This window comes from Dendrobates tinctorius, unplaced genomic scaffold (genome assembly GCF_039654945.1).
Source record: "Dendrobates tinctorius isolate UK_male_01 unplaced genomic scaffold, ASM3965494v1 ptg000388l, whole genome shotgun sequence".
NCBI lineage: Eukaryota > Metazoa > Chordata > Amphibia > Anura > Dendrobatidae > Dendrobates > Dendrobates tinctorius.
The window spans coordinates 8,254,557-8,281,220 of record NW_027362054.1 but is presented as its reverse complement, the minus strand read 5'-3'; the positions used below and the strand labels follow the sequence as shown (position 1 = coordinate 8,281,220).

Below are 26,664 nucleotides of genomic sequence, written 5' to 3'. Positions count from 1 at the left end.
GTAAATAATTTATTTTTTTATCAATTAGCAAAAAGCAGATTGAATGAACAAAGTCTAAATCAAATCAATATTTGGTGTGACGACCCTTTGCCTTCAAAACCCCATCAAAAGAATCAATTCTCCTAGATACACTTTAACAACATTTTTAAAGGAACTCAGCAGGGAGATTGTTCCAAATATCTTGGTAACTAACCATAGATCTTCTGTGAATGTAGGGTTGCACAAATCCCTCTGTCTCTTCATGTAATCCCAGCCAGACTCGATCATGTTGAGATCAGTGCTATGTTGGGGCCATATCATCATTTCCAGGACTCTATGTCCTAGTTTATACTGAAGTTTGTTTTTAATGACATTGGGGTTGTTGTCGTGCGGCAGAATAAATTTGAAGCCAAATAGATGCCTCCTTGATTATATTGCATGATGGATAAGTATCTGCCTAAATTTCTAAGCATTGAGGAGACTAAGAAAAGGGCAACATTGATTGAGGACTGTAGACACAGTGGTTGGCAAAATAAAATTAGTTCAGCAGGCAAAAGACAAATCATGCTTACTTCCCTTCAAAATTAGAGGATGTCCAGCAGTGCCATCAGCTCAGAAATGGCAGTAACCAGTGTGATCCATTGTTCAGAGAAGTTTGGCCAGAAGAGGTTTTCACAGAAGAAAGCAATCCCTTCGACATCGAAAAAAGGCCAAGTGACTCAACTATGCATGAAAACAAGAAAGTGCAGAGAATGGATGGAGGTGCTCTGCACTGATGAATCAAAATGTGAAGCATTTGGTTGTAACTGAAGGCAGTTTGTTCACATATGGGCTGGAGAGTGGTACAGTAATCAGTGCAGGTAAAACTGAAGCTTGATGGAGGAATACAGGCAGACACTTATCCATCATGCAATACCATCAGGGAGGCATCTGATTCGCCCCAATATTATTTTGCAGCAGGACAATGACACCAAAACATACAGCCAATGTAATTAAGAACTGCATTCACTGTAAATAAGAACAAGGAGTCCTGGAAGTGATGATATAGTTGTAATATAGTTGTAATGAGGAAGACCGGGCTGCGGGTATCTGCAACATGCTGGGTCTGGAACTGCTGAGACTACGTCCCATGTTGCCCGAGGGAAAGTATAGGAGACCGGACAGGCCCCATGACCCGGGAGGTGAGGAGAAAGCGCGAAGGAGAAGTCAGTTTCCTGCTGGCAGGGAGAGTGCAGCAGGAAACTGATAAAAATGAACTATTAATACTGCTATAAAATAAAAAATAACTATTAACACTTCAGCATTCTTTCCTCACCTGCCTAAAATGACACTGACACACACACACACACACACACACACACACACACGTTGTGAGATTCACGCTCTTTGGTAGCCGTTGGGGGCCACACAGGCAGGAGTTTTTGTTTGTCAAACAGGAAAAGTTTATCGAACCTCAAACTTTCAGTCTTTAAATTTAACAGCCTTTCTCCTGCATAAATGAAAATAACAGAAGAAACACAGTCCTTTTCTGCACTGATCGCAAAAGCATCTCAGAGTCTTTACAATACAGCGGTTCAGATCCTGCTTCAAACTTAGGGTATGTGCACACGTTGAGGATTCTACTGCGGATCTTCCGCGGATTTGGCACTGTGGCGCCGCAGCATAATCTCCTGTTTTGAACAGTACCATGTTATCCTATGTAAATTGAAAAATGCTGTGCACATGCTGCGGAAAAATCAGCGCGGAAACGCTGCGGGTTTATTTCCACAGCATGTCAATTCTTTGTGTGGATCTGCAGCGTTTCTGCACCCATTGACTTGTATTGAGTTGGGCACCTCCGCAGCAAAACTGCAGGTCTAAAAAATATCTGCGGTTTTGTTGCGGGTGAAAATGCTGCAGATCGGGAGGGGGAAGAGTGTGGGCGGAGAGTGGGTGGTGACTGTGCGCGTGTATGGTGTGTGGGCGGTGACTGTGTGTGCATGTATGGGCCTATGTGTGTGTGTGCGGGGGGGGTCATCAGGCCTGCGCGGGGGATGATCAGGCCTCTGCGGAGGGGTGATCGGGCCTGTTCGGGTGGGTGATCAGGCCTGTGCGGGGGGCTCTGCGGTGGTGTATGTGTGTGTGTATGTGTGTGTGTGTAGTCATCGTCCGATGTGACAACAAGTACCATCGGGCTATGCCTGCTACACTGTCAGTGAGTGACACATTAGTCAATGATAGGACAGTAGTAGTCCCATCATCTGGCTAATGTGTTGCATGTAAAAAAAAAAAAAAACACAGAACATACAACATACAGAACATACATATAACTTACAACACATAACATAGAGTACATACTCACCATATACACCTAATTCCCCGAAGCCATCGATCTCCTGTAATAAAGATAAAATAATAAACCAGTCTATACTCACCTCTCCGCCGTAGTCCAGATAATAACGAGTGTCCCATGACGATCTCCCGTGGAGAACAGCCGCATCAGCTGATGCGACCGTTCTCCAGGGGCTCCTACGATGAAATGACAGGCAGAGGTATCCCTCTGGCGGGAAAGAGGTCCCGTAATCCTAACCCTAACCTTAGCCCTAACCCTAATTCTCATGCAGCATTGCTGTAAAGTGAGATCCTGAACTCAGGTAACCTCAGTGATGGACTGCAGGAGGCATTGTCTCCTGTCAGTTCATCACTGGGAGGCCCTATAAAGTGGTCACATCTGCTGATGTCACTGTTCTATAGGGGAGATCATCGTGGGACCCTTATTATTAATTGGACTGCGTCGGACAGGGAGTATATGGTTGGTTTATTTTTTTACTTTTTATTCTAGGAGATTGAGGGCGTTGTTTGGATGTGGGTGAGCAATAAAAATATGAAAACTGTCGTGTTTTATCTCATTAAAAGACTTTATTCTTATGTGTGTTTTTTTAACCATTTCAAAAGATTAATAATGGATCGGTGTCTTATTGAAAGGTGACATTAACCCCTTATTACCCCATATCTCACCGCTACATGGGAGTGGGAAGAAAGGGGCTAAGTGCCAGAATTGGTGCATCTTTATAGATGCGCCATTTCTGGGGCGGCTGCGGGCTGGTATTTGTAGCCAGGGGGGGCCAATATCCATGGCCCCTTCCTAGGCTATGAATATCAGCCCGCAGCTGTCTTCCCACACAGCAATGGCATAAAGTGAGACTAGGGACTTTTTTTTTTTAAGTGGCGGAGGAATACAGTGCGGAAGGATACCTACCTTCCGTCATTGGATTCCTGCAGCCCGTAGAGAACGGCAGCATCATCTGATGCTGCAGTTCTCTACCCAAGATCGTCGTGGGACACACTCGTGGACTGCTTCGGATCGTGGGTGAGTATTTTTGTGGTTTGTTATGTTAATATTTATCCCGGAAAAGACAATGGCTTCGGGGAACAATGTGACAAGTATTGGTAAGTATGTTACTCTATGTTATATGTACTGTATGTCTATGTATGTATTGTATGAATGTATTGTATGTATGTAGTATATATGTGGTATGTATGTAGCATGTAGTATGTATGTAGCATGCATGTAGCATGCATGTAGCATGCATGTAGCATGCATGTAGTATGTATGTAGCATGCATGTAGTATGTATGTAGTATGTATGTAGTATGTATGTAGCATGCAGTATGTATGTAGCATGTATGTAGTATGTATGTAGTATATATGTAGTATGTATGTAGCATGCAGTATGTATGTAGCATGTATGTAGTATGTATGTAGTATATATGTAGTATGTATGTAGCATGTAGTATGTATGTAGCATGCATGTAGTATATATGTAGTATGTATGTAGCATGCATGTAGTATGTATGTAGCATGTATGTAGTATGTATGTAGTATATATGTAGTATGTATGTAGCATGTAGTATGTATGTAGCATGCATGTAGTATATATGTAGTATGTATGTAGCATGCATGTAGTATGTATGTAGTATGTATGTAGTATGTATGTAGCATGCAGTATGTATGTAGTATGTATGTAGTATGTATGTAGCATGCATGTAGTATGTATGTAGCATGCATGTAGTATGTATGTAGTATGTATGTAGCATGCAGTATGTATGTAGCATGTATGTAGTATGTATGTAGTATATATGTAGTATGTATGTAGCATGCATGTAGTATGTATGTAGTATGTATGTAGCATGCAGTATGTATGTAGCATGTATGTAGTATGTATGTAGTATATATGTAGTATGTATGTAGCATGCATGTAGCATGTATGTAGCATGCATGTAGTATGTATGTAGTATTTTTTTTTTTTTTTTAACATTTAACACATTAGCCGGATGATGGGACTACTACTGTCCCATCATTGGCTAATGTGTCAATCACTGTCATGGTAGCAGGCATCGCCCGATGGGACTTGTAGTCCCATCGGACGATGCTTGCACAGACCCCCGGACATCAGCACAGCCCCCCGGCAGGCCGGCACAGCCCCCCGGCAGGCCGGTACAGACCCCCACAGGGTGCACAGACCACCGGCAGGCCGGCACAGCCCCCCGGCAGGCCGGTACAGACCCCGGGCAGTCCACACAGCCCCCCGGCAGGCCGGCACAGCCCCCCGGCAGGCCGGCAGAGACCCCCGGAAGGCCCGAAATGACGGCGCATCATGATGCGCACACACCGCGCATCATGATGACGTCAGGCCGTCAATCAACTGAACTTCCGATTCCGATGCCGAATTCCGATATTGAAAAAATATCGGAAGTCGGTATCGGAATTCCGATACAGCAAGTATCGGCCGATACCCGATACTTGCGGTATCGGAATGCTCAACACTAATCAACACACATCACCTCTCCTGGTTCCAAGTCTGGATCAGATCAGTAATTATGGAAATATATATCACCCGTGTTTGCATTAGTCTTGGGTATTATTTGCAAATGCTAAAAATAGATTTATGCATTTTAGGTTTTCCTCCTTATTGCTGTGTTTTAAACACTTTCTCTTGCTTTCAACTGGCCTATGAGTGTAGACATACCCTGCTAGTGACGTTAGATCCAGCCAGGAGCAGACGGCTTAGGAGTTCAGCTGTATGTTGGAAGTGCACATTGGCTTTTAAATGAAGAAAAGAAACCAATACAAAAGGAAACAGACAGTTAATGACCAATATGCAGAAAACATTTTTTAAGGAGAATTAAAATTTCTGAACAGTTTAAATTAATGAAATATAAGTATATGAATCATTCTACTCTGGCGGCATCTTCTCATTAAAACCTGTAACCTTGAAGCAGCACATTCTGATTTGGGTTCAGGTAGTCACTACAAACATTTCCATGTAAATTGCGTATTGTCAGTATCCCAAATTCAGAAATTAGTGGATTTGATAAAGACTTTATGATATAACTTGGTGACACAGTTTCCAACTAAAAGTCATCTCGTAACTTTCTGGTGGATCTGTCTGTATCCAGTCCCACTGATCTGTTCATAACTGTAGCAGCCAAGATACAGGATCCAAATAGCACCTCGAAATTGGACTGAAATTCACATTTTCAACATGATTTACGTTTCATCAGGAGACATTCTGAAATGACTCTTTGGCTCAATGACGAGAATATACATGCAGTATTAGAGCAGAATGCATTGCAGCTCATATTCAAGCATTATTAGAAAAATGTCATAATGCAGTATCTTTTCTATGCAAACAATTTGTATTCCTCACAGACTCATCATCCACATCACATTATTAACTTCTGCAGGCAAGCTGACTAGTGCCATCACTATTAATCATTCAGATATATGGGATTAGCAAGTCCTACAGGTAAGTAGTGATTTCATGATTACATTTTTATTTCAAAAGGTCTGTGCGCCTAAGGCTACATATAAGGGAATTGGAAATATAATATAGTTAAATTTATTGTGGCGAAATGTACCCCCATGTTTGGCTCAATAGAACATGCATTGTTATGGAGGAGGGGGCACTGCTGCTGTTAACTGTTGGTCAGCGAACTACCTAAAAACATCTTATATAGGTTTCTTGAAGGTCTAAGTGGGTATTGACTCCAAACCTAGCCTCTTTTATCACAGTTCTCCTCAGTCTCTTCAAAAACGCTTTAAGTGAAATGAAACATAATGGAAAAAATGAATTATTTAGTAAACCAGTCTTTTAACACTAGAATAGGCAGAACCTTTCCTAGAGGCAGCACAGGCTGAGAAACCAATTTTCTCTCTGCAGTTAAATGGGTATTAGAACACGCAACTCTTTCCAGTACAGAGCTTGAAAAAGTTATTTCAAGGTTTTTTCCTACTTTAACCCTCATTCCAAGATAACACATGGAATATGCACATTATACATCATATTCTGTGCAATAGATTCTATTAATATAAATCCTGACGCATTTTATTGTTTTGCATGTAAAGAATTTGGTCAGTATTCTAGCATTGGTCTACAGGAATATTAAAGGGTTACTTCCAGAAAAACCTCAGTTATACCTTATCCATAGGACAGGTGCTATTATGCTGAGATTCAGGTTTTGGAACCCTGAGAACTTGGTTCTCAATGGAGTAGAGGTGAACATGCTCAGCCTCCGCTCTATCCATTGATAATGCTGACTACCTGATAAAGCTTAGCATAGAGCTTTACCTCCATTGGCACTCCCATAGAAAATAAATTGAGCTGAGGTCAAGCATGCAAACTTCTGCTCCATTCAACAGGGGGCTGCAGAGCTCAGTTCTCGAGGTTCCACAGCCTCAATCTTGAAAATGTTGAGTTTCCAATAGTCAGACAGTAAGCAAAGAACAAACTTACCCCCATCCTATTGATAGAAGATAATTTGATTTTTTTTTAGGAATTATTTTTTAAATCGCCTATTCAAGCTATAGGTCAACCAATGTGTCCAATAGTATAGTTTGGAGTTTATGCACAAATGAATGTTCACATATTTGTCAAACATTATCCTGCCATTGTGATCTCTCAGGTAAGACTTTTTAGGCTATTAGGTGAAACTATAAGGGTCTGAGCGGCGGCACTAAATGATCGCCGATCAGTAAATAATTACCCATCAACAGTCATTTAATAACCTGTTTACACAGGCAGACTGCAGTAAAGAATGAACATTGAACGATCTGTAGCAAATTGTTCAGTGCGCATAGGTTCCCACATTCTGGCCAGTGTGTCGAGACCACAGTTAATAAGGATCTTTTGTGCTGCACCCAATGAACGGGCATTTTGCTCATTCACCTGCTCTTACGAGTGCTCGTTCACACTAATCTTTCAGTGTAAATGCAGCTTTTTTAAGTACCTGCCTAATCTGTCAGTTCAGCCAGCCATGACGATGGTGGTCTACCAGTGGTCTCCAGTGCTTCTTGTTTTTCGGACTGTAAAGCACATGCATTCTTTATACAGTAGGATGCTCATTTGTTTTTCAGCTTGAAAGCATTTTATTAGTGTTTCTCACAGTCTTTAGCCATCATGCATACCAGAAGGGTTATCTACTGAAAGTGTGAAGTAACCCATAGCAGCCAGCCAGAAATCAATGGATTCTTCTATATATTATCACTGGATTGTGTAACACCAAATGCTGATGGGTTTCTGTACCAATTAATAGGTAGCCCCCAATGTATGTGCATTCCTGTTCTACAAGAAACTCATGCTATGTGTTATAATGCATTTCAAATGAAGTCGAACAACATGCACCTGTTCATTCCATGGAGGGTGTCTCACCATCTGCAGTGCCATGGACCAGAAGAAATCGCTGGCCCCGTAGCCTCTGGATGTTATTCAATACAGAGGCCACCTAACGAGGCAAATACAAGAAGAGGATCATGGATGCATGCTCTAATAAAGCTTTCTTTTTAAATATACACTGCAGGCATCATATTACTTATTATTAAGCACCATGTTGAAATTGATAATTTTCTAATAAAAAATCTCAAACATTTCATTTTATACATATATAAAAAGAAAAACATACCATGTAAACTGAACCTTCCTGTGATGGCATCCCCAGGTAACGCTCTGCAAGTACTGCCGCTGCTCATAAAAAATAAGAAAACTACATCATACATTTAATTATATAAATTTGGATCAGATTTTTATTATCCCAAAAGGACAAAGCCCATTTAAATGGCTGTCAGCTGAACGATGGTTTTGGCTGATCATGCAGCTGACAACTACTCTTCCATACATGAGTGATTGTGCCAAGTGACTGCGTTCTCTCTAAGAGAGCCACTGCCACACATCTTTGGCAGTGGATTTTCTGTTAGATCACATCAGGGGATAAAAGGATTCAGTGCCCTTTCAATAGATACTTACAGTGTAGGTGGAAACTTGTGATAGGAGCAACGGTTACACCACAAGCAAACAGCTCTACAGGCAGGGAGAGCAGCTTGAGAGCCAAAAACCCACCATAGGCCTAAAAAAACAAAGATTCGTCAATGAAATTCACTTTTTGTATTTTAAAGGGAATCTGTCAGTAGGATGTGTACCTTAGAAACCTGCGTGCTGGCAGCTCCCGGCGCTAGCACGCAGGTTTCTAAGGTACACATCGGGTAACTAAGTGACGCGCGCCGCTTAGTAACCCTATATTTACCTTAGAGACCAGCGACCTCGCTGGTGCTGATCGCTGGTGAAGCTGCCTGTTTGGCAGCTCACCAGCTATCATGTAGCGGTGCACCAGCGATCCTGACAAGGTCGTATCGTTGTCGGGATCGCTGGTGCAACGGGGCCTTAGCTCTTATGTCATTTACCCCCCTTTCTTTTTCTTCCTCATTCTGTGTCAGTCATCTTGGGAAGCACATGCCCTGCAGCTCTGGTCGAGAATAGTCTTTTTTTACTTACTGCAGCTGTTCTGTTATTGTATAGCTACAAGAATTTAATTCAAAATATATCTTCCTCTGAAATCTTCATCCATGCCTTCTGCAGTTGAGTCAAGCTATCTGATGAAATCTCTTTGTGTGAGTAAGGGTGCATAGAGACAGCCATAGAAGCGGTGTCTCAAGCATCCAAATGTCTCAAGCAGTGCGGTGTCTCAAGAACCAGAATAATAAAAGACAAACAATACTAGTCTAACAGCAAAATATGTACACAGTACATGCATAGATTTTCTTTGTTTTTCTACATGGAAAAAATCTGGATAATGGTGGATTTTACAATGTGGCACCTGTCAGAGCCATCTGTTCAATGTATACATCTTGAGGTATATTAAACATAGGCCATAAACTGATGTCAACAAAACTTTAGTGCTGCAGCTCCTTCACTGTCACATTCAGCTGTCATCATTTTAGCAGATGAAATTATCTATTTGATGCGGTATTCCCATCTCGGACATGGCATATGGATAGGCTAGATGATGATGCCACCTCTGGTAATTGCACCGAACTCGATAACGGCATTCTATCTCCCACCACAAGGAATTCATGACCAATCGTGCATGGCTATATTTGCAATTGCCTCTTCAGAGAGGAAGAGAACTTGAACTCTAGAGCCTCTTATTAGAGGTAGCCATCCTAAAAGGCAATATTGGTCTTGCATAGAAGTGAATGGTGCAGTTAGTTTTTTTTGCGGGTGACACAAGAAGGTCCCCCATTCTTTAGAAAGATGTGTGTGCCATGTCTGAGATTTGCATTGATCAGACATTTATGTGATCCCTGGTTATAACTGATCAAACACTATTAATGTGCCATACATTTTTGAGATGGGAATATTCCCCTTTACATGTAATATGCAGTAAACCAGGAAATCTCATTAATAAGCTCTGGAGATATTGAGGGAAATTTATGAGAAGAATTTCTCAAATCACTTTTGCTTGCAGCTGAGTTACTGTTATTTGATCCAAATTTATCAAAGTGTTGGGGCCTCTTTAAGCCCCCGTCACACACCGCGATCTCGCTAGCGAGATAGCTGCTGAGTCACAAGTTTTGTGACGCAACAGCGATCTCACCAGCGAGATCGCTGTGTGTGACATCTATCAGCGACCGCCCCCCCCCCCCGCCGGGTATCTCTGATCGTTCTTGAAAGCTCTGGACTTTTTTTAGGTCGTTGGTCTCCCGCTGGCCAGCACGCATCGCTGCGTGTGGCAAGCGGGAGAGCAATGACCAGCGAGCAGGAGCTGGTAATCAAGGTAAACAGCGGGTTTCTAAGCGCCGCGCGGCGCTTAGAAACTCTCTGTGTACCTTAGTTACCAGTGCGCTGGTGCAAGGAGCTGGTAACCAAGGTAAACAGCTGGTTTCTAAGTGCCGCGCGGCGCTTAGGCTGAGTTCACACGTAGCGTTTTTTCACGTTTCCGCGGTGGCTTTAAACGCGCAATTTTGCCGCGAAAATGCGAAAAATAAGCATCCCATGCAGTCCTATAGGAGTCCGCAATGCTGTGCTAATGCTGCGGATTTTTCCGTGGCGGAATCGCTTTGCGGTAAAACCGCAGCATGCTCATTAATTTAGCGGAATCGCGGCGATCCCGCACCCATAGGAATGTTCTGCTTACTTTCCGCATGTGGCTGTGCACACCATGCGAAAAGTAAGCAGAACATTTGCGGATGGTAACCATGGTCCGGAGGAGAGGAGAATGTCCTCCGGACTCTCGGCACCATATCCCTGTAAAAAATAGAATTTAAAATAAAAAATATTGTTATTCTTACCTTCCAGCGACCCGCGCAGCCTTCCCGCTGTTCTCCACGCTCCCGGTCCCAGTAATCCTTTGTGAGAATGACCGCGATGGCGTCCGTTCTCGCGGGATCGCGACGTCTTGGGACACCGGAAGATAAGAATAACAATATTTTTTTCAATTATTTTTTACATGCTATCTTTTACTACTGATGCTGCATAGGCAGCATCAGTAGTAAAAAGTTGGTCAAACTCGTCAAACACTATGTATGACGAGTGTGACCAACCTGTCAATCAGTTCTCCAAGCGATGCTACAGATCGCTTGGAAAATGCTAGCATTCTGCAAGCTAATTACGCTTGCAAAACGCTAGTTTTTCCGCGGGAAAATCACGGGAATTTAAAATGCGATTTTCCGGCGGAATGGAATCCAGAATTCTCGCTGTAATTTCCGTGAGAGTTCCGCTACATGTGAACGTAGCCTTAGAAACCCGCTGATTACCTTGGTTACCAGCTCCCTGCATCAGCGCGCTGGTAACTAAGGTACACAGCGACTTGCCCTCTCGTCGTCGCTGGTGCTGATTGCTGGTGAAGCTGCCTGTTTGGCAGCTCACCTGCGATCATGCAGCGACACACCAGCGATCCTGACAAGTTCGTATTGTTGTCGGGATTTGCTAGTGAGTCGCTATGTGTAACGGGACCCTTAGAAAGAGCACTTCTGTCTAGCGCAGTTGTTCCACTTTTAACACCACCCCTTTATTGCAGTGAGAGCTGCAATTTTTTAATAAGTAGCAATTTATAAATTTGGCATAAATCTTTTTTGCAAACCTAACCATGCTTACTTTTCCACCCTCTTCTCATTCTCATCCAGAAAAGTAGAACTTTTTATCTCACTCATCCATGTGCTGTCCATATATAATCTGTTTTTTACTCAGAAGCTATTAATCTTTTAAAGAACCAATTACAGTTTCTTATGCTAAAGAATTTTAATGTATCCATAAAAATTGGATACCATACTGATGATCCTTATGGCATGCTAACTGAGAAAAAATACTCAGAACTGCACTGCCTCATTGAATAACATTGGTTCAAGTGCAATACGCTTCTTTATTGGATTGCACTAATCCGATTTTTACGCAAGTGTGAGCGAACCCTAAAATATACAAAAAGTCACAACTTTTTTGTGCAAAATAAATTCATGACTTTTTTGACACCACAAAATTTTTTGCAAAAGCCTTTATAAAAGTCACTCTTATGGTTATGACAGGTTTATATCACAGTAGTAGTGGTCTGCAATGGCCACATACGGACATGTAGTGACTGCACTGTAAGTAGGCCACAAACCTTCACTGCTATCACTCACATGGAAAGGATGGGATTTATAATCCAGCTAAATGCCATGTTACATTAAGCAGCTTTAATTTCCCTTAATTCAAAGAGGGAAAAAGAAACCTGTATTGTTGATCTACACTGTAAACTAGATGTGTATTTCCTGAAGGAAGTACAGATAGTGGTTTGAAATGGTGCCCGGGCTGCCCCTTTAAGAGAGACTTGCCTGCTGCCCCTGCAAGACTTTCAACTCAGGATCCGTTTTAACTGTGAGTGCCTCTCAGGGGCCACTTTGGCCTCAGGGTCTGATTTGGTGGGTGGGGCCCCTCAGGATCTGATTCCTTGGCCTGGGCTCGTCAGGGCTTGAATTGTTGGCGGGGATCCCTGAGGCTCTGATTTTGTGGGTGTGGCCCCTCAGGGTCCGATTTTGTGGGTGGGGCCCCTCAGGGTCCGATTTTGTGGTTGGGGCCCCTCAGGGTCCGATTTTGTGGGTGGGGCCACTCTGGGTCCGATTTGGTGGGTGGGGCCACTCTGCGTCCGTTTTGTTGGGCGGGGCTACTCAGGGTCCGATTTGGTGGGCGGGGCCCGTCAGGGTCCGATTTGGCGGACGGGTTCCGTCAGGGTCCGAATTGGTGGGTGGGGCCGCTCAGAGTCCAATTTGGTGGGCGGGGCCCCTCAGAGTCTGATTTGGTGGGCGGGGCCCCTCAGGGTCCGATTTTCTGGCCAGGGCCCCTCAGGGTCCGATTTTGTGGGTTGGGCCCCTCAGGGTCCGATTTTGTGGCCGGGGCCCCTCAGGGTCCGATTTTGTGGTTGGGACCCGTCAGGGTCCGATTTTGTGGTTGGGACCCGTCAGGGTCCGATTTTGTGGTTGGGGCCCCTCAGGGTCTGATTTTGTGGCCGGGGCCCATCAGGGTCCGATTTTGTAACTGGGGCCCATCAGGGTCCGATTTTGTGGCCGAGGCCTCTCAGGGTCCGATTTTGTTGGGGCCCCTCAGGGTCTGATTCTGTGGCAGGGGCCCCTCAGGGTCCGATTTTGTGGGTGGGGCCCCTCTGGGTCCAATTTGGTGGGCGGGACCACTCTGGGTCCGATTTGGTGGGCGGGACCACTCTGGGTCCAATTTGTTGGGCGGGGCCTCTCAGGGTCCGATTTGGTGGGCGGGGCCACTCTGGGTCCGATTTAGTAGGCGGGGCCCCACAGGGTCCGATTTGGTGGGCAGGGCCCCTCATGGTCCGGTTTGGTGGGCACGACCTCTCTGGGTTCGATTTGCTGGGTGGGGCCACTCTGGGTAAGATTTGGAGGCTGGGGTCGCTCAGCCTCCGATTTGGAGGCCGGGGTGGCTCAGCCTCCGATTTGGAGGCCGGGGTGGCTCAGCCTCCGATTTGGAGGCCGGGGTGGCTCAGCCTCCGATTTGGAGGCCGGGGTGGCTCAGCCTCCGATTTGGAGGCCGGGGTGGCTCAGCCTCCGATTTGGAGGCCGGGGTGGCTCAGCCTCCGATTTGGAGGCCGGGGTGGCTCAGCCTCTGATTTGGAGGCCGAGGTGGCTCAGCCTCCGATTTGGAGGCCGAGGTGGCTCAGCCTCCGATTTGGAGGCTGGGGTGGCTCAACCTTTGATTTGGAGGCCGGGGTGGCTCAACCTTTGATTTGGAGGCCGGGGTGGCTCAACCTTTGATTTGGAGGCCGGGGTCGATCAGCCTCCGATTTGGAGGCCGGGGTCGATCAGCCTCCGATTTGGAGGCCAGGGTCGAACAGCCTCCAATTTGGAGGACGGCTTGGCTCAGCCTCCGATTTGGAGGCCGGGGTCGATCAGCCTCCGATTTGGAAGCCGGGGTGGCTCAGCCTCCGATTTGGAGGCTGGGGTGGCTCAGCCTCCGATTTGGAGGCCGGGGTGGCTCAGCCTCCGATTTGGAGGCCGGGGTGGCTCAGTCTCCGATTTGGAGGCCGGGGTGGCTCAGCCTCCGATTTGGAGGCACCTCTGATTTGGAGGCCGGGGTGGCTCAGTCTCCGATTTGGAGGCCGGGGTGGCTCAGTCTCCGATTTGGAGGCCGGGGTCGATCAGCCTCCGATTTGGAGGCCGGGGTCGAACAGCCTCCAATTTGGAGGACGGCTTGGCTCAGCCTCCGATTTGGAGGCCGGGGTCGATCAGCCTCTGATTTGTAGGCCGGGGTGGCTCAGCCTCCGATTTGGAGGCCGGGGTGGCTTAGCCTCCGATTTGGAAGCCGGGGTGGCTCAGCCTCCGATTTGGAGGCCGGGGTGGCTCAGCCTCCGATTTGGAGGCCGGGGTGGCTCAGCCTCCGATTTGGAGGCCGGGGTGGCTCAGCCTCCGATTTGGAGGCCGGGGTGGCTCAGTCTCCGATTTGGAGGCCGGGGTGGCTCAGCCTCCGATTTGGAGGCACCTCTGATTTGGAGGCCGGGGTGGCTCAGTCTCCGATTTGGAGGCCGGGGTGGCTCAGTCTCCGATTTGGAGGCCGGGGTCGATCAGCCTCCGATTTGGAGGCCGGGGTCGACCAGCCTCCGATTTGGAGGCCGGGGTTGATCAGCCTCCGATTTGGAGGCCGGGGTGGCTCAGCCTCCGATTTGGAGGCCGGGGTGGCTCAGCCTCCGATTTGGAGCCTGGGCTCACTCAGCTTTCGATTTGGCGTGTCGGCCCTTTAAGACTCATTTCGGTGCGCCGGCCCTTTAACAATCACTTTGGCGCGTCGGCCCTTTAAGAGCTAGTTTGGCTCGCTGGGCTTCTTCTAAATCAACTTTGGCGGACATTCTCTCTCAGGGGCATGTGTCATGTGATGAAGCTAGATTTGCATTAGTGCTGTGGGTTTCACTTTAAGAGCTGATATTATGTGGCAGAAGCTCTGTCCTGGGGGCGTCATGTGACGTTCGTAGGCGTTGGCATAGTAACTGGGTGTGCCTGCGCATATCAATGAGCTTAACTGCCATTTCAATCGCCTCAGGGCACGTTTTGCCATTTCCCATTGAAAAGCATTGGAGACAGTGCATTCCAATGATGGGAAAAAAAAATTTTCAAATGCAAATTGCGCAAAAACTACAAATCCGATCGACACGAAAAATACTTAGCACACCTCTCATGGACGCTGGCTTCGAAACGACACCTCAACGGAGTCTGTGCGTGTAGCGGTTCGGGCCGTATTAATTGCGGAAATCAACTTAAGAAGAAGAAGAAGAAGTTAGCAGCGTTCGGATTACAATATAGTGGTTTTTTCAAACCACTATAATGATGTAATTGAGTAGTCAAAGCCAAGGCAGCAGAGAACAAAGACATGTTCGACATGTTATCTAACCGAAGGGGGAGTAATCAATGGATATTGATCTAACAACAACTTGGTTGCAACACAATGAAATAATCATGTGGAAGCTAGACAAACAAGCAGTAGGTATATCAATATTAGGAGTGGTGCTGCTGTTGTGGTGCTTTTTTGGGTGATCATATACAACATGAAGCATTGTGTTATTAGGTACAGCCTGGAGCATGGCGCGATCAGGCCCAGCCTGGAGCCTGGAGCGATCTGGTCCAGCCTGGAGCAAATGGTTATAGAAAATATATATATTTAGCTAAATAAAATCAAATGCACTTCATAAGGAGCAACAAACATGTACTTTCCTATTCCTACCAGTAGAACACCACTGCTCTGGTGCCTGGGCATGCATAAGCCAATAAAAATAAATATGGTAATAAGATAACTGGTAAGTTTGCTTGAGAACTTGATTAATATTGATGTTTAGTAATTACGGTAATCAGTTTGTTTAAGCCTATATAGATTTAAAAAGCATATAGCTTGATCTCATGGTTAAATCCTTTAGGGGCTAGACTGTCCAGTGTAAAGATCCACTCAGATTCGACTCTGGACATTTGTTTTAAAAAGTCCCCACTCTCCAATTTTTTGGGAACGTTTGTATGCCATTAAACTGTATGACCGTACAGGACCGATTGTGAGTTTCAGCAAAGTGACGTGACAATGTGTGACCTGCAGACCCTTTATTATTGTTGTCCGATTGTTCTTTAATTCTTGTTGATCATGGTCTTTTTGTGAGTTCTATATGTATTTTGTTGCTCAGGCATTGGATTATCTAGTTGACCCCGGTCGTGTAGCACAAAATAGTTTCTTTGGTCGTAAATTGATTTGTCCCACTAGAATCCATGTATGTGGTTTGGAGGTTTCATTGTATTTTGGTATTTTAGTTCCTTCCACATGGAATTAAGACTTTTTTGGTGTTAAAAATACCCCCACCATTTCCAGATCAAGGGTCAACGTTTTAGATCTACCCATTTATGTGGACCAAATCGATTGGCCACAAAATGCTTCTGTAAAGATGTGGACTCCAACAGTTCTATCCATATCACCACTGTCTGGGTTACTAACATCCCTAAGGGTCAATTCACATGTATTCGCAGGAATTGTACCAACTTGGAGGATTACACTGCAGAATCAGAATATGGCAAACAACTATTCATAAGTAAAGGCTATAATGAACCACTTTTGGAGAAATCCATTAGGGGAAGTCCAGTTTATTCCAAGAGATAATCTGGTACATAATGAGAAACTAACTAATGAACCACTAAACAATGATCACCAAATTACTCAATTGCCCATAATTACTCAATACCATACCAATCACAATGTATTCAGAAACATCATTAATACATTTTGGCCAATTCTTAGGCCAGGTTCACATTGCGTTAACACAGCCTGTTCAATGCATAGCGTTGACCGGCTGCGTTAATGCTATATCATAACGCGATATGCGTTATGCTATACCGCTAGCGCAGATGCTCCATCTGCGCTAGCAGTGACTGAGCCTCAGACGCTGCAGCCCGCGTCCGGGGCTCCGTCACTGAATGACGGCACATCCCGAATGCGTGCCAATTTACGGCATGCGTCACGATGCACTCAACATTGGAGGACAACGGCAGCGTTAATTGACTGTGTTACACCGCGTTATGCCGCGGTGTAACACAGTCCATCTAACGGACTGCCGAGACGCAATGTGAACCCAGCCTTAAACAGGATAAGATCATTGGAGAGCTACTGCCAGATCACCCAAGGTTTGTCTATAGGAAAGCCAAAACCATAGGCAATCTTATAGATCCTTCAGGAACTCAATCCAGGATTGATATAAAACATTTTTTTCCCTCCAAAAAATTTTTAACACCAAGAAAAGGCTGCATTCCATGCGGAACGTGCTCCTTTTGTATCTGTACCAAAATACAGAGAACCCATCAAACCACTTTCATGGATATAGGGTGGGACAAATCAATTTACGATCAAAGAAGTTACAGGTATTTCATGCCATATGGGATCATCTTAAGAAAAACAAAATTAAAACTTTGGGGTGTTCTTGTCAAAGTCCTGACCTTAATCCAATTGAGATGCTGTGGCATGACCTTAAAAAGGTTCATGCTCTGAAATCCTCCAAAGTGGCTGAATTAGAACAATTCTGCAAAGATTAGTGGGCCAAAATGCCTCCAGAGCATTGTAAAAGATTCATTGCTAGTTATTGCAATCACTTGATTGCAGTTGTTGATGATAAGTGTGTCCCAACCAATTATTACGTTTAGGGGTGTAGTGCAGGGGTGTCTACGCTGTGCAGTGGTGAGGCAGTGACCCAAGCAGGTTCAAAACAAAATGTGTTTAATGTCCAAAAAAGAAAACACACAGTGCACAGCATGCTAATGCGGCGTCCCCAGGAGTATGGTCGCCGCAGTGACATTGCCTTCCTCCAGGGAGGGTGATGTCATGCTTGGAGGCAATGAAGGGTCTCTCTAACAGTTAATCATTTACATGCAACACAGTTCCCACTCCGGGCCAGCAGAGGGAGCTCTGAACCAGAATAGGAGAGGAGTGCTCTCTGAGGGCCAGGAAGGAGGAGGGAGTTAGTTATTGTGAGGAGGGCAACGAGTGTAGACATGTGGAGAGAAGCTGGAGGTTGAGCTGAGGATAGAGAGCTCCCTCCCAGTGATAGCGCATGATCTGGAGCCTGGTCTCCACGGTTGTATGGATACTGAAGGTCCTGCAACAGAAACCAGAGGAATAGGAAGCTGTAAATGCTCTATTCCCAACTAAGACTCGGAGGCACAACAGCGACGGGTGAGCCAAGAGAGATAGAGGGCTACAGCTGTCTGCCATATGAGGTAGTTCTAAGAGAAGATAAGAAGGAGGAACTTCAGTGTAACACAGTACTGGATGTACCTCAAGCCAGCGCTAGGAAGGAGACTACACAACCCATCTGATAGAGAGATCCCTGAGTTGCTTCCAGGCTAGCCTGCTCCTGTGCCATCTGTAACCAGGACCCTGGTCTGCGTTTGCCAAGTAAAGGTAAAAAAACTGCACCCTGTTGTGTCCTTGCCTCCTTCCTGCAACATCCTCAGCACTGCTACATCTCTGTGCCAAACACTGCACCCTCTTCCTAAACATTCCGCTACTCTGCCCTGGGACCAACAGCCCTACCTGTGGAGGGCTATAACATCATTGTTGCACTACACCATCTGTCCCAGAGGATCTGCTTGCAGCGTCGGCTTAACACCTCCCTTGCCGAACACCACAGGTGGCGTCACGAATCACTTATAAATTTTATTCCCAACTCAACCCCTTTTACATGGGCGCCCAGGGCCATGGACCGGGTCACCGCTGCTGTAACAATCCCCTCTGAGAGACCGGCTTGGTACCGAGAACCCCACAGCCCTGGGAGGGCGACCCACTGTATCCTCCAGATCGCAGCTGGGAAAATCAAATACAGTCCAGGACCGGTTGTTGTGAGCGACGGCACCGCCGTGTACATTGAGGGTGCCAGAACTTTTTGGCCTCAACTTGGCCCTCTGTTACCTCACACAAGGAGTGCTCTGCTGACCGACTGCTCTGTCTGCCAGCAAGCTCAAAACTGACATACCCAAACTCTTCCTGCAGGGTTTTTTTTCCCTTCACACAACACTGTGGCCATGGGCCACTTATAAGATCTGGGCTGAAGGAAACGGACCAGCCCCACTACCTTCCTGCAGTCCGTTTAAAAAATGAAAACCCATTCCGGGTTTTCCTGAACAATACTTTGGTCAAATAACTTGACCAAGCTCACACTTTTATTCTGCCTTGTGACTCACAGGCAACCTGCTGTGACCACAAGGCATGCCAGTGGATCTAATATGCTTCTGAGCGCATCCTGGGGGACACATAACGACCCTCACCCCTCCCCTCTGTTCAAACTTGTGGAGTTGAACATCTGTCACCATACAGGGGGCCCATGATTTCCCTGTGATTTCCCCACCCGATGTTCCTCTGAAAAACTAAAGTTTTGTAGGGGCAGGAACCATCTGGTGACTCGGGCATTCCTCTCTTTTGCGCTTCTTTAGTACTGCTTGTACCTGGGACAGGTGGGTCTCCTAGTTGGTACTAAAGATGACTGTGTCATTTAAATAGGCCGATGCGTATTTCTGATGTGGTTCTAGCACTACTGTATGTCCTTCAGCCTCTGGAACGTAACCAAAAGGGCAAGACAACATAGTGAAATAGACCCTCTGGCGTGATAAATGCAGTCTTCTCTTTAGCCAATTCTGTTGGGGGCACCTGCAAGTATCCTTTGGTGAGATTGAGCATGGTGAAGTACTGGGTCTTCTCCAGTCTTTCAATTAGCTCGTCCACCCGAGGCATTGGATAGAGGTCAAATTTTGACACCTCATTTAACTTCCTGAAGTCATTACAAAAGCGTAACGACCCGTTCAGTTTTGGTATTAACACAATGGGGCTAGCCCAATCACTCTGGGACTCTTCAATGACTCCCAATTGAAGCATTTGCTTCACTTCAGTCACTATGGCTTGCGTCCAGGCTTCTGGCACTCGGTATGGTTTTATCAGTACCCTTTCCTGGGGCTCGGTGACATTGTCATGCTGAATCACTGAGGTTCGCCCCGGCAGCTCTGAGAATACATCTGTTTTCTGCTGCACCAAAGTTCGAACCTCCGGTCGCAGTTTTGTGAGGGCGTCATTTACTTTTACCTCGCATCCGGCCGCATCCCTGCCCAGGGTCAGACGGTTCCCTGTTGGTATGCCCGGAGTCACCTCTGTGACTAAGCACTCCTAATCCTTCCAGTCTTTTAGCAGGTTAACATGATACAACTGCTCAGGTTTTCCTTTTTCCGGGTTGGTACACCTTGTAATTCACTTCACCTACCTTTCCCTGTATCTCAAATGGCCCCTGCCACTTGGCCATGAGCTTACTCTCTGGGATGGGAACGAGGACCAACAAGCGATCCCCTTCTTTAAAGGTCCTGACTATGGCCCTTTTATTGTACATGCGGCTTTGAGTGGCCTGGGCATCCAGCGGATGATCCTTTACTATGGGTTGCACAGCCGCAACCCGATCCTGCATACTTGACACATGCTCGATAACACTCTTGTGGGGAGTGGGCTCCTGTTTCCATGTCTCCTTGGCTACATCCAGTAGTCCCCTTGGGTGTCTGCCATACAAGAGCTCAAATGGGGGGAACCCTGTGGATGCCTGCGGTACCTTGCAGATGGCGAACATTAGATAGGGCAGTACATGTCCCAATCCCTCCCATCTTTGGCGACCACCTTTTTGAGTATTGTTTTCAGGGTCTTATTAAACCTCTCCACCAACCCGTCGGTTTGTGGATGGTACACCGATGTACTTAGCTGTTTAATTTGGAGCAGCTTAAGTAGCTCCCTGGTCACCTTAGACATAAAAGGAGATCCCTGATCTGTAAGGATCTCCTTGGGTAGTCCAAGGCGACAAAACATGGCAAATGGTTCACTGGCTATTAGTTTAGCTGAAGTGTGGCGTAGTGATATTGCCTCTGGGTACCGGGTGGCGTTGCCTATGACTATTAATATGTGTTGGTGACCCCGGGTGGATTTCACTATTGGCCCTACCAGATCCATCGCAATCCGCTCATTCTGGGTTTTCCTGAACAATTCCTTGGTCAAATAACTTGACCAAACTCGCACTTACTATTATTCTGCCTTGTGACTCACAGGCAACCGGCTGTGACCACAAGGCACTCTAGCAGATCTAATACACTTCTGAGCGCATCCTGGGGACACATAGTGACCCTCGCATATGACTCTGCTCCTGTGAGGCAGTGACCGATCACTTTTTGACATCGGGCCCTGTAGGTTTGGATTTATTTTTCCCTTAATAATAAAGACCTTCATTTAAAAACTGCATTTTGTGTTTACTTGTGTTACTTTGTCTAATATTTAAAGTTTGGTGATCTGAAGCATTTAAGTTTGACAAACATGCACAAAAATAGGAAATCATGAAGGGGCAAACATTTTTTCATACAACTGTATATGTTATTAATGTTAGTTTTATAGTATTTTTACAATATTTTTATGCAGTGCATGTTTACATCAAGTATTAATTCCCCCTCCCTTCTTTTTTCTGTCCCTTTTTAACATTCCTAGTTGAATGTGAATTAAAATAAAAAATAAAATTGATCTAAACACAACACTGATACATCTTTTGCAAAATTTACTCCTTTTTGCACCTTCTCTTTGGGTTCTTAATGGCATCCCTTCCCCCTGCATACTCCAACCTGCTAACGTCACGCTGTTCACGCCCCCCCCGCTTGTGCCGCGACGCAGCACCGCTTTCGGCCAAAATCCACTGCCATTACCATATTTCTGGACAAGCACAGGAGAGGGGCATACACAGGAGGACGCTCCCGCAACGCATCTACCTTTCTATAGGATCCCGCCACACTTACCACTTTGGAGTGAGAGTTGGATGACTATCACGCAACTGCATGGACCAGTACGACTGCTATTCACCTAACCATTGGAACTAACTGTGCTGCATATACGTAGTGAAGCCGAAGTCAGATAGTCCCCCACGACAGATCAGAGGACACTCTTGGACTAATGATCCTCTGAATTCAATACCATATTCTCTGTATGTCATTGAAGGAACAAATTTTCCTGCACTGTTGGTGAAGATACTTCCTAGCTATTGGGCTGAATCATACCTACTTGTAATGTTCTATTTTACTCTCTACACACCTCGTCTTATTGTGGTCCAGCAACTTAAGATGCACATTTGTTTTACATATTTATGTGACCAAACATCCAATAACGTTGATTTTACACGTCTTATCTGTACCATATATAGGTGTTAGCGCGGTACTATACTCTGATATCTCCTATTTATATAGAACATAAATATTGCTGCTCATATCTTAAGCTCATAAATAACTAATTAAGAGTCTGATATTCAATCTTAGAAAAAGATACACATAGCTGACATTGGTTCCAGTAAATTAAACTAATGGTCTGCTAGCAATTAAAGTCAATATGATGGAATGGGCGTTATATTTTCTCCTTTTAGTTATTTATTTTATCCTTTTGCTGCCTTACAGAGATTCTCCTGCTAAATAATCACTTGTCATAAAATATTTGCTAAGGGCTCATGCACTTAAGCACCTTACCATGTTTTGTTGGATGTTTTGTGTGTGGAGCTATTCTTCCAAAAAATTGCTTTTATGGATGAGAATCTCTATATTTATGGCATCAAATGCAAAATGATTATGTTACAGAATTAACTCCTTTATAAAACCAGATTAATACAGGGATAAAGTCTCATTCATTTCTCTCTATATACACTGCTCAAAAAATATAAAGGGAACACTTAAACAACAGAATATAACTCCAAGTAAATCAAACTTCTGTGAAATCAAACCGTCCACTTAGGAAGCAACACTGATTGACAATCTATTTCACATGCTGTTGTACAAATGGAATAGACAACAGATGGAAATTATTGTCAATTATCAAGACACCCTCAATAAAGGAGTGGTTCTGCAGGTGGGGACCACAGACCACATCTCAGTACCAATGCTTTCTGGCTGATGTTTTGGTCACTTTTGAATGTTGGTTGTGCTTTTACACTCGTGGTAGCATGAGATGGACTCTGTAACTCACACAAGTGGCTCAGGTAATGCAGCTGGGAGCACAGGCTCAGTGACTAGTGGTGACATCACTGCGTCTGCGCTCCCTCACAGCCTGAACTATGGTGACCTCTGTACCGTGGGAAAATGCCAGTAATGAGGTGACCGCAGTTCATGCTCAGTGTATTCACAGCAGATCACCATGAGAAAACCCTACTGACCATAAGAGCTTACACTTCTCAGAAGAGAAAGCGAGAGGACCCTTCTGACCATAAGAGCTTAAACTCAACAGGATATAAAGCAAGAGGAACCTTCTGACCATAAGAGCGTACACTCCACAGGAGAGAAAGCGAGAGGACCCTTCCGACTATAAGCATTTACACTCCACAGAAGAGAAAGCGAGACCCTTCTGACCATAAGAGTGTACACTCCACAGGAGAGAAAGCGAGAGGATCCTACTGACCAGAAGAGCTTACACTCCACAGCAGAGAAAGCGAGAGGACCCTTCTGACCATAAGAGCTTACGCTCCACAGAATAGAAAGCGATAAGACCCTTTTGACCATAAGAGTTTACACTCCACAGGATAGAAAGCGAGAGTCCCCTACTGACCATAAGAACATACGCTCCACAAGAGAGAAAGTGAGAAGACCCTTCTGACCATAAGAGCTTACACTACAAAGGAGAGAAAGTGAGAGGACCCTTTTGACCATAAGAGTTTACACTCCACAGGAGAGAAGGCGAGAGGACCCTACTGACCATAAGTACTTACACTCCACAGGAGAGAAAGAAAGCGAGAAGACCCTTCTGACCATAGGAGCTTACACTACAAAGGAGAGAAAGTGAGAAGACCCTTCTGACCATAAGAGCTTACTCTACAAAGGAGAGAAAGTAAGAGGACCCTTCTGACCATAAGAGTTTACACTCCAAAGAAGAGAAAGCGAGAGGACTCTACTGACCAGAAGAGCTTACACTCCATAGGAGAGAAAGCAAGTTTACACTCCACAGGAGAGAAAGCGAGAGGACCCTACTGACCATAAGAACTTACACTCCACAGGAGAGAAAGTGAGAAGACCCTTCTGACCATAAGAGCTTACACTACAAAGGAGAGAAAGCGAGAGGACCCTACTGACCATAAGAGCGTACACTCCACAGGAGAGAAAGCGAGAAGACCCTTCTGACGATAACAGCATACACTCCACAGAAGAGAAAGCGAGAAGACCCTTCTGACCTTAAGAGCTTACACTACACAGGACAAAAAGTGAGAGGCACCTTCTGTCTATATGAGCGTACACTCCACAGGAGAGAAAGCGAAAGGACCTTTCTGGCCATAAGAACTTATGGGTCACCCGCCATGGCCGTGGGGTACTCGGTACCTGGCCGGTATCTCAGAGGGAAGTGTCACAGTAGCGGTGACCCGGTCCGTGGCCCTGGGCGTCCATGTAAAAGGGGTTGAGTGATGGGGATAAAGTCATTGAGATGATTCGTGACACCACCTGTGGTTTCTGGTCAGTTTGACCAGCGCTGCAGGGTTGCTTCTCTGGGACAGATGGTGTGGTGCAGCAATGATGTTGTAGCCCTCCACAGGTAGGGCTGTAGTCCCAGGGCAGAGTAGATGAGGTTGGCAAATGAGGAGATAGTGAGAAGTAGATGGTGCAGTGTTAGGCACAGAGATGTAGCAGTGCTGAGTGGGTTGGCACAGGAAGAAGGCAAGGAGACAGATAAATGCAGTTCCAGTTCGTTTACTCACGTTCTTGGCACAGACAGGTGCCCGCTTCAATGCTGTGGTCTCCAGATCAGGGGCTCAGCCAACTCCCAGGCAGATGGAATTAACCTCTCCAGCTCTCCCTTTCGTGTGCCTGTTCTGAACGTCTCCACACTAGCGCTTATTTGAGGTACTCACAGTACTGAGTTACACTGAAGTTTCTACTGTCAGATGTGTTACGGCAGCGCAACACGCTTAAAAAAAATATAAATAAGCGTGTTCGCCGCCCGGGGTCCACCGTGCGGCAGATGGAAAAACCGCTGCTAACAGAGGCAGAGCATTACGGCGGTAGTGTGCACTGGGTATAACTGCACCCAATATGCACTGAGGCAAGCTCTATTCACATATAGAGCTGCACGCACAGAGTATACAAAAACGCTGAGTCTGTTCTATGTCACAGACTGACAGCAACACAGATACGGGATTTAAGGTCACAGGAGTAGCCTTAAACCGCAGGACTACTCCGTCTAGACCTACCGTAACAAAAGATGCGGAACGTAGCAACTGCGAACGTCCGACAGACTGCAACCGCAGCGCGGTGTGCACTGAGTACCAGAGGAGACACCGCAAACTCGCTGGCACGATGCAGGACGCTAGCTGCTGGAAAAATATAGCTGGAGCGCGCTGACGCTAGCGCTGCTACTGGCGGCTGCCCAATCACTCACACAATCGTAATATCAGAGGAAAGGGGTTTCATAATAAGTCAGTCACCAGTCCAAGCATCCATCACCATACATACAGCAGCAGTATGAAAATACTAGCATGGCATAGCGGCCATGCGCACTTTTTATAGCGTACGGGACCTGCCGGAAATCTCCAGAGCCCTGAGCATAACCAATCGAATCAGGAGCGGGACCTGAGCAGCTGACTCCTGAACTCCAATGAGAGCTAGTCCCGTGAGCATGCTCAGAAGCTGGGACAAAGGACTTAGCCTCTGGAGACAAATGTGTGGATCTGGATTTCCGCATAGGCATTATAGAACCCAGATTCCTAACATTATGTTCCTATGAACTCTACTTGTACGGCAGACAGCTGTAGCCTGCTTCGGGGACTCCTTGCTATCAAGTCCCGGCTCACTCACATTGCGGTTGTGCCCCCAAGTCTTAAGTGGGAATAAAGTGGTGACAACTTCTATTCCTCCGGTGTCTGCTGCAGGACCATCAGTATCCATACAACCTTGAGGACCGGACCCCGGCCTTGCGCTTAGAACTTGAGGAAGGGCTCCGCTCCGACCCTAATCCTTAGTTCTCTTCTTCTCCTTACGTTCCGTACTAATCTTTCTTCCTTCTGGAGAATCAGGCTTTCTGGTTCTCTATCCCGTGCCAGCAGCTCCAGGTCAAAGGAGTCTGCTGCAGCACCTCCTTCACTCCATCCCTCTCAGGAGATCTTCTCTCCCAGACTGACCTTTTCCTAATATTCTCCCGGTCTCTTGTGCAGTCTAAGCTCCACCCACCTCCCAGCACTCTTCGTGTTCCAAGCAGGGAGCCACCAAAGGTGCTTTGCTACACTACTATGTGTGGGATGCAGGTGTTGGAGGCTGGTCAGGTGTTACCATCTTACCTAGAGAGTGGGATACTACACCTCAGGAGGAGGTGTAGTAGCTCTGTGGCGACTGAACCCTCAGGGGCGCCACACTTACACTCCACAGAAGTGAAAGTGAGAAGTCCCTTCTGACCATAAGAGCTTACACTCCACAAAAGAGAAAGCGAAAAGACTGTTCTGACCTTAAGTGCGTACACTCCACAAAAGAGAAAGCAAGGGGACCCTACTGACCATAAGAGCGTACATTCCATAAGAGAGAAAATGACAGGACCCTTCTGACCAAAAGAGCTTATACTACACAGGAGAGAAAGCGAGAGGACCCTTTTGACCATAAGAGTGTACACTTGACAGAAGAGAAAGCGAGAGGACCCTTCTGACCAAAAGAGCTTACACTCCACCGGAGAGAAAGTGAGAGGATTCTTCTGACCATAAGAGCTTACACTACGCAGAAGAGAAAGTGAGAGGATCCTTCTGTCCATAAGGTCATACAGTCCACAGGGAAGAAAGCGAGAGCACCTTTCTGACCATAAGAGCTGACCACTACTGTACAAGGTATGATAATCTGCTAGATGTCATAACT

The 26,664-nt window shown here is 45.9% G+C and overlaps 1 protein-coding gene across 2 annotated transcripts in view; it reads right to left on the bottom strand.

Annotated features, from left to right (window-relative positions):
• The window catches only part of LOC141076136 (inactive dipeptidyl peptidase 10-like), a 491,503-nt gene that overhangs the window by 4,840 nt on the left and 459,999 nt on the right, over positions 1 to 26,664 (bottom strand). Inside the window, exons 22-25 of one of the 2 annotated variants that reach the window (XR_012227421.1) lie at positions 8,261 to 8,360; positions 7,920 to 7,978; positions 7,643 to 7,742; positions 4,988 to 5,061 (exon numbers count right to left, since the gene is read on the bottom strand). Coding sequence is in view for 1 of the 2 variants with exons in the window: in XM_073563456.1 (XP_073419557.1) it covers positions 4,988 to 5,061; positions 7,670 to 7,742; positions 7,920 to 7,978; positions 8,261 to 8,360 (306 nt within the window). In the remaining variant the exon portion in view is untranslated. The remainder of the gene's footprint in view (positions 1 to 4,987; positions 5,062 to 7,642; positions 7,743 to 7,919; positions 7,979 to 8,260; positions 8,361 to 26,664) is intronic. The other variant, XM_073563456.1, reaches the window with a different exon arrangement.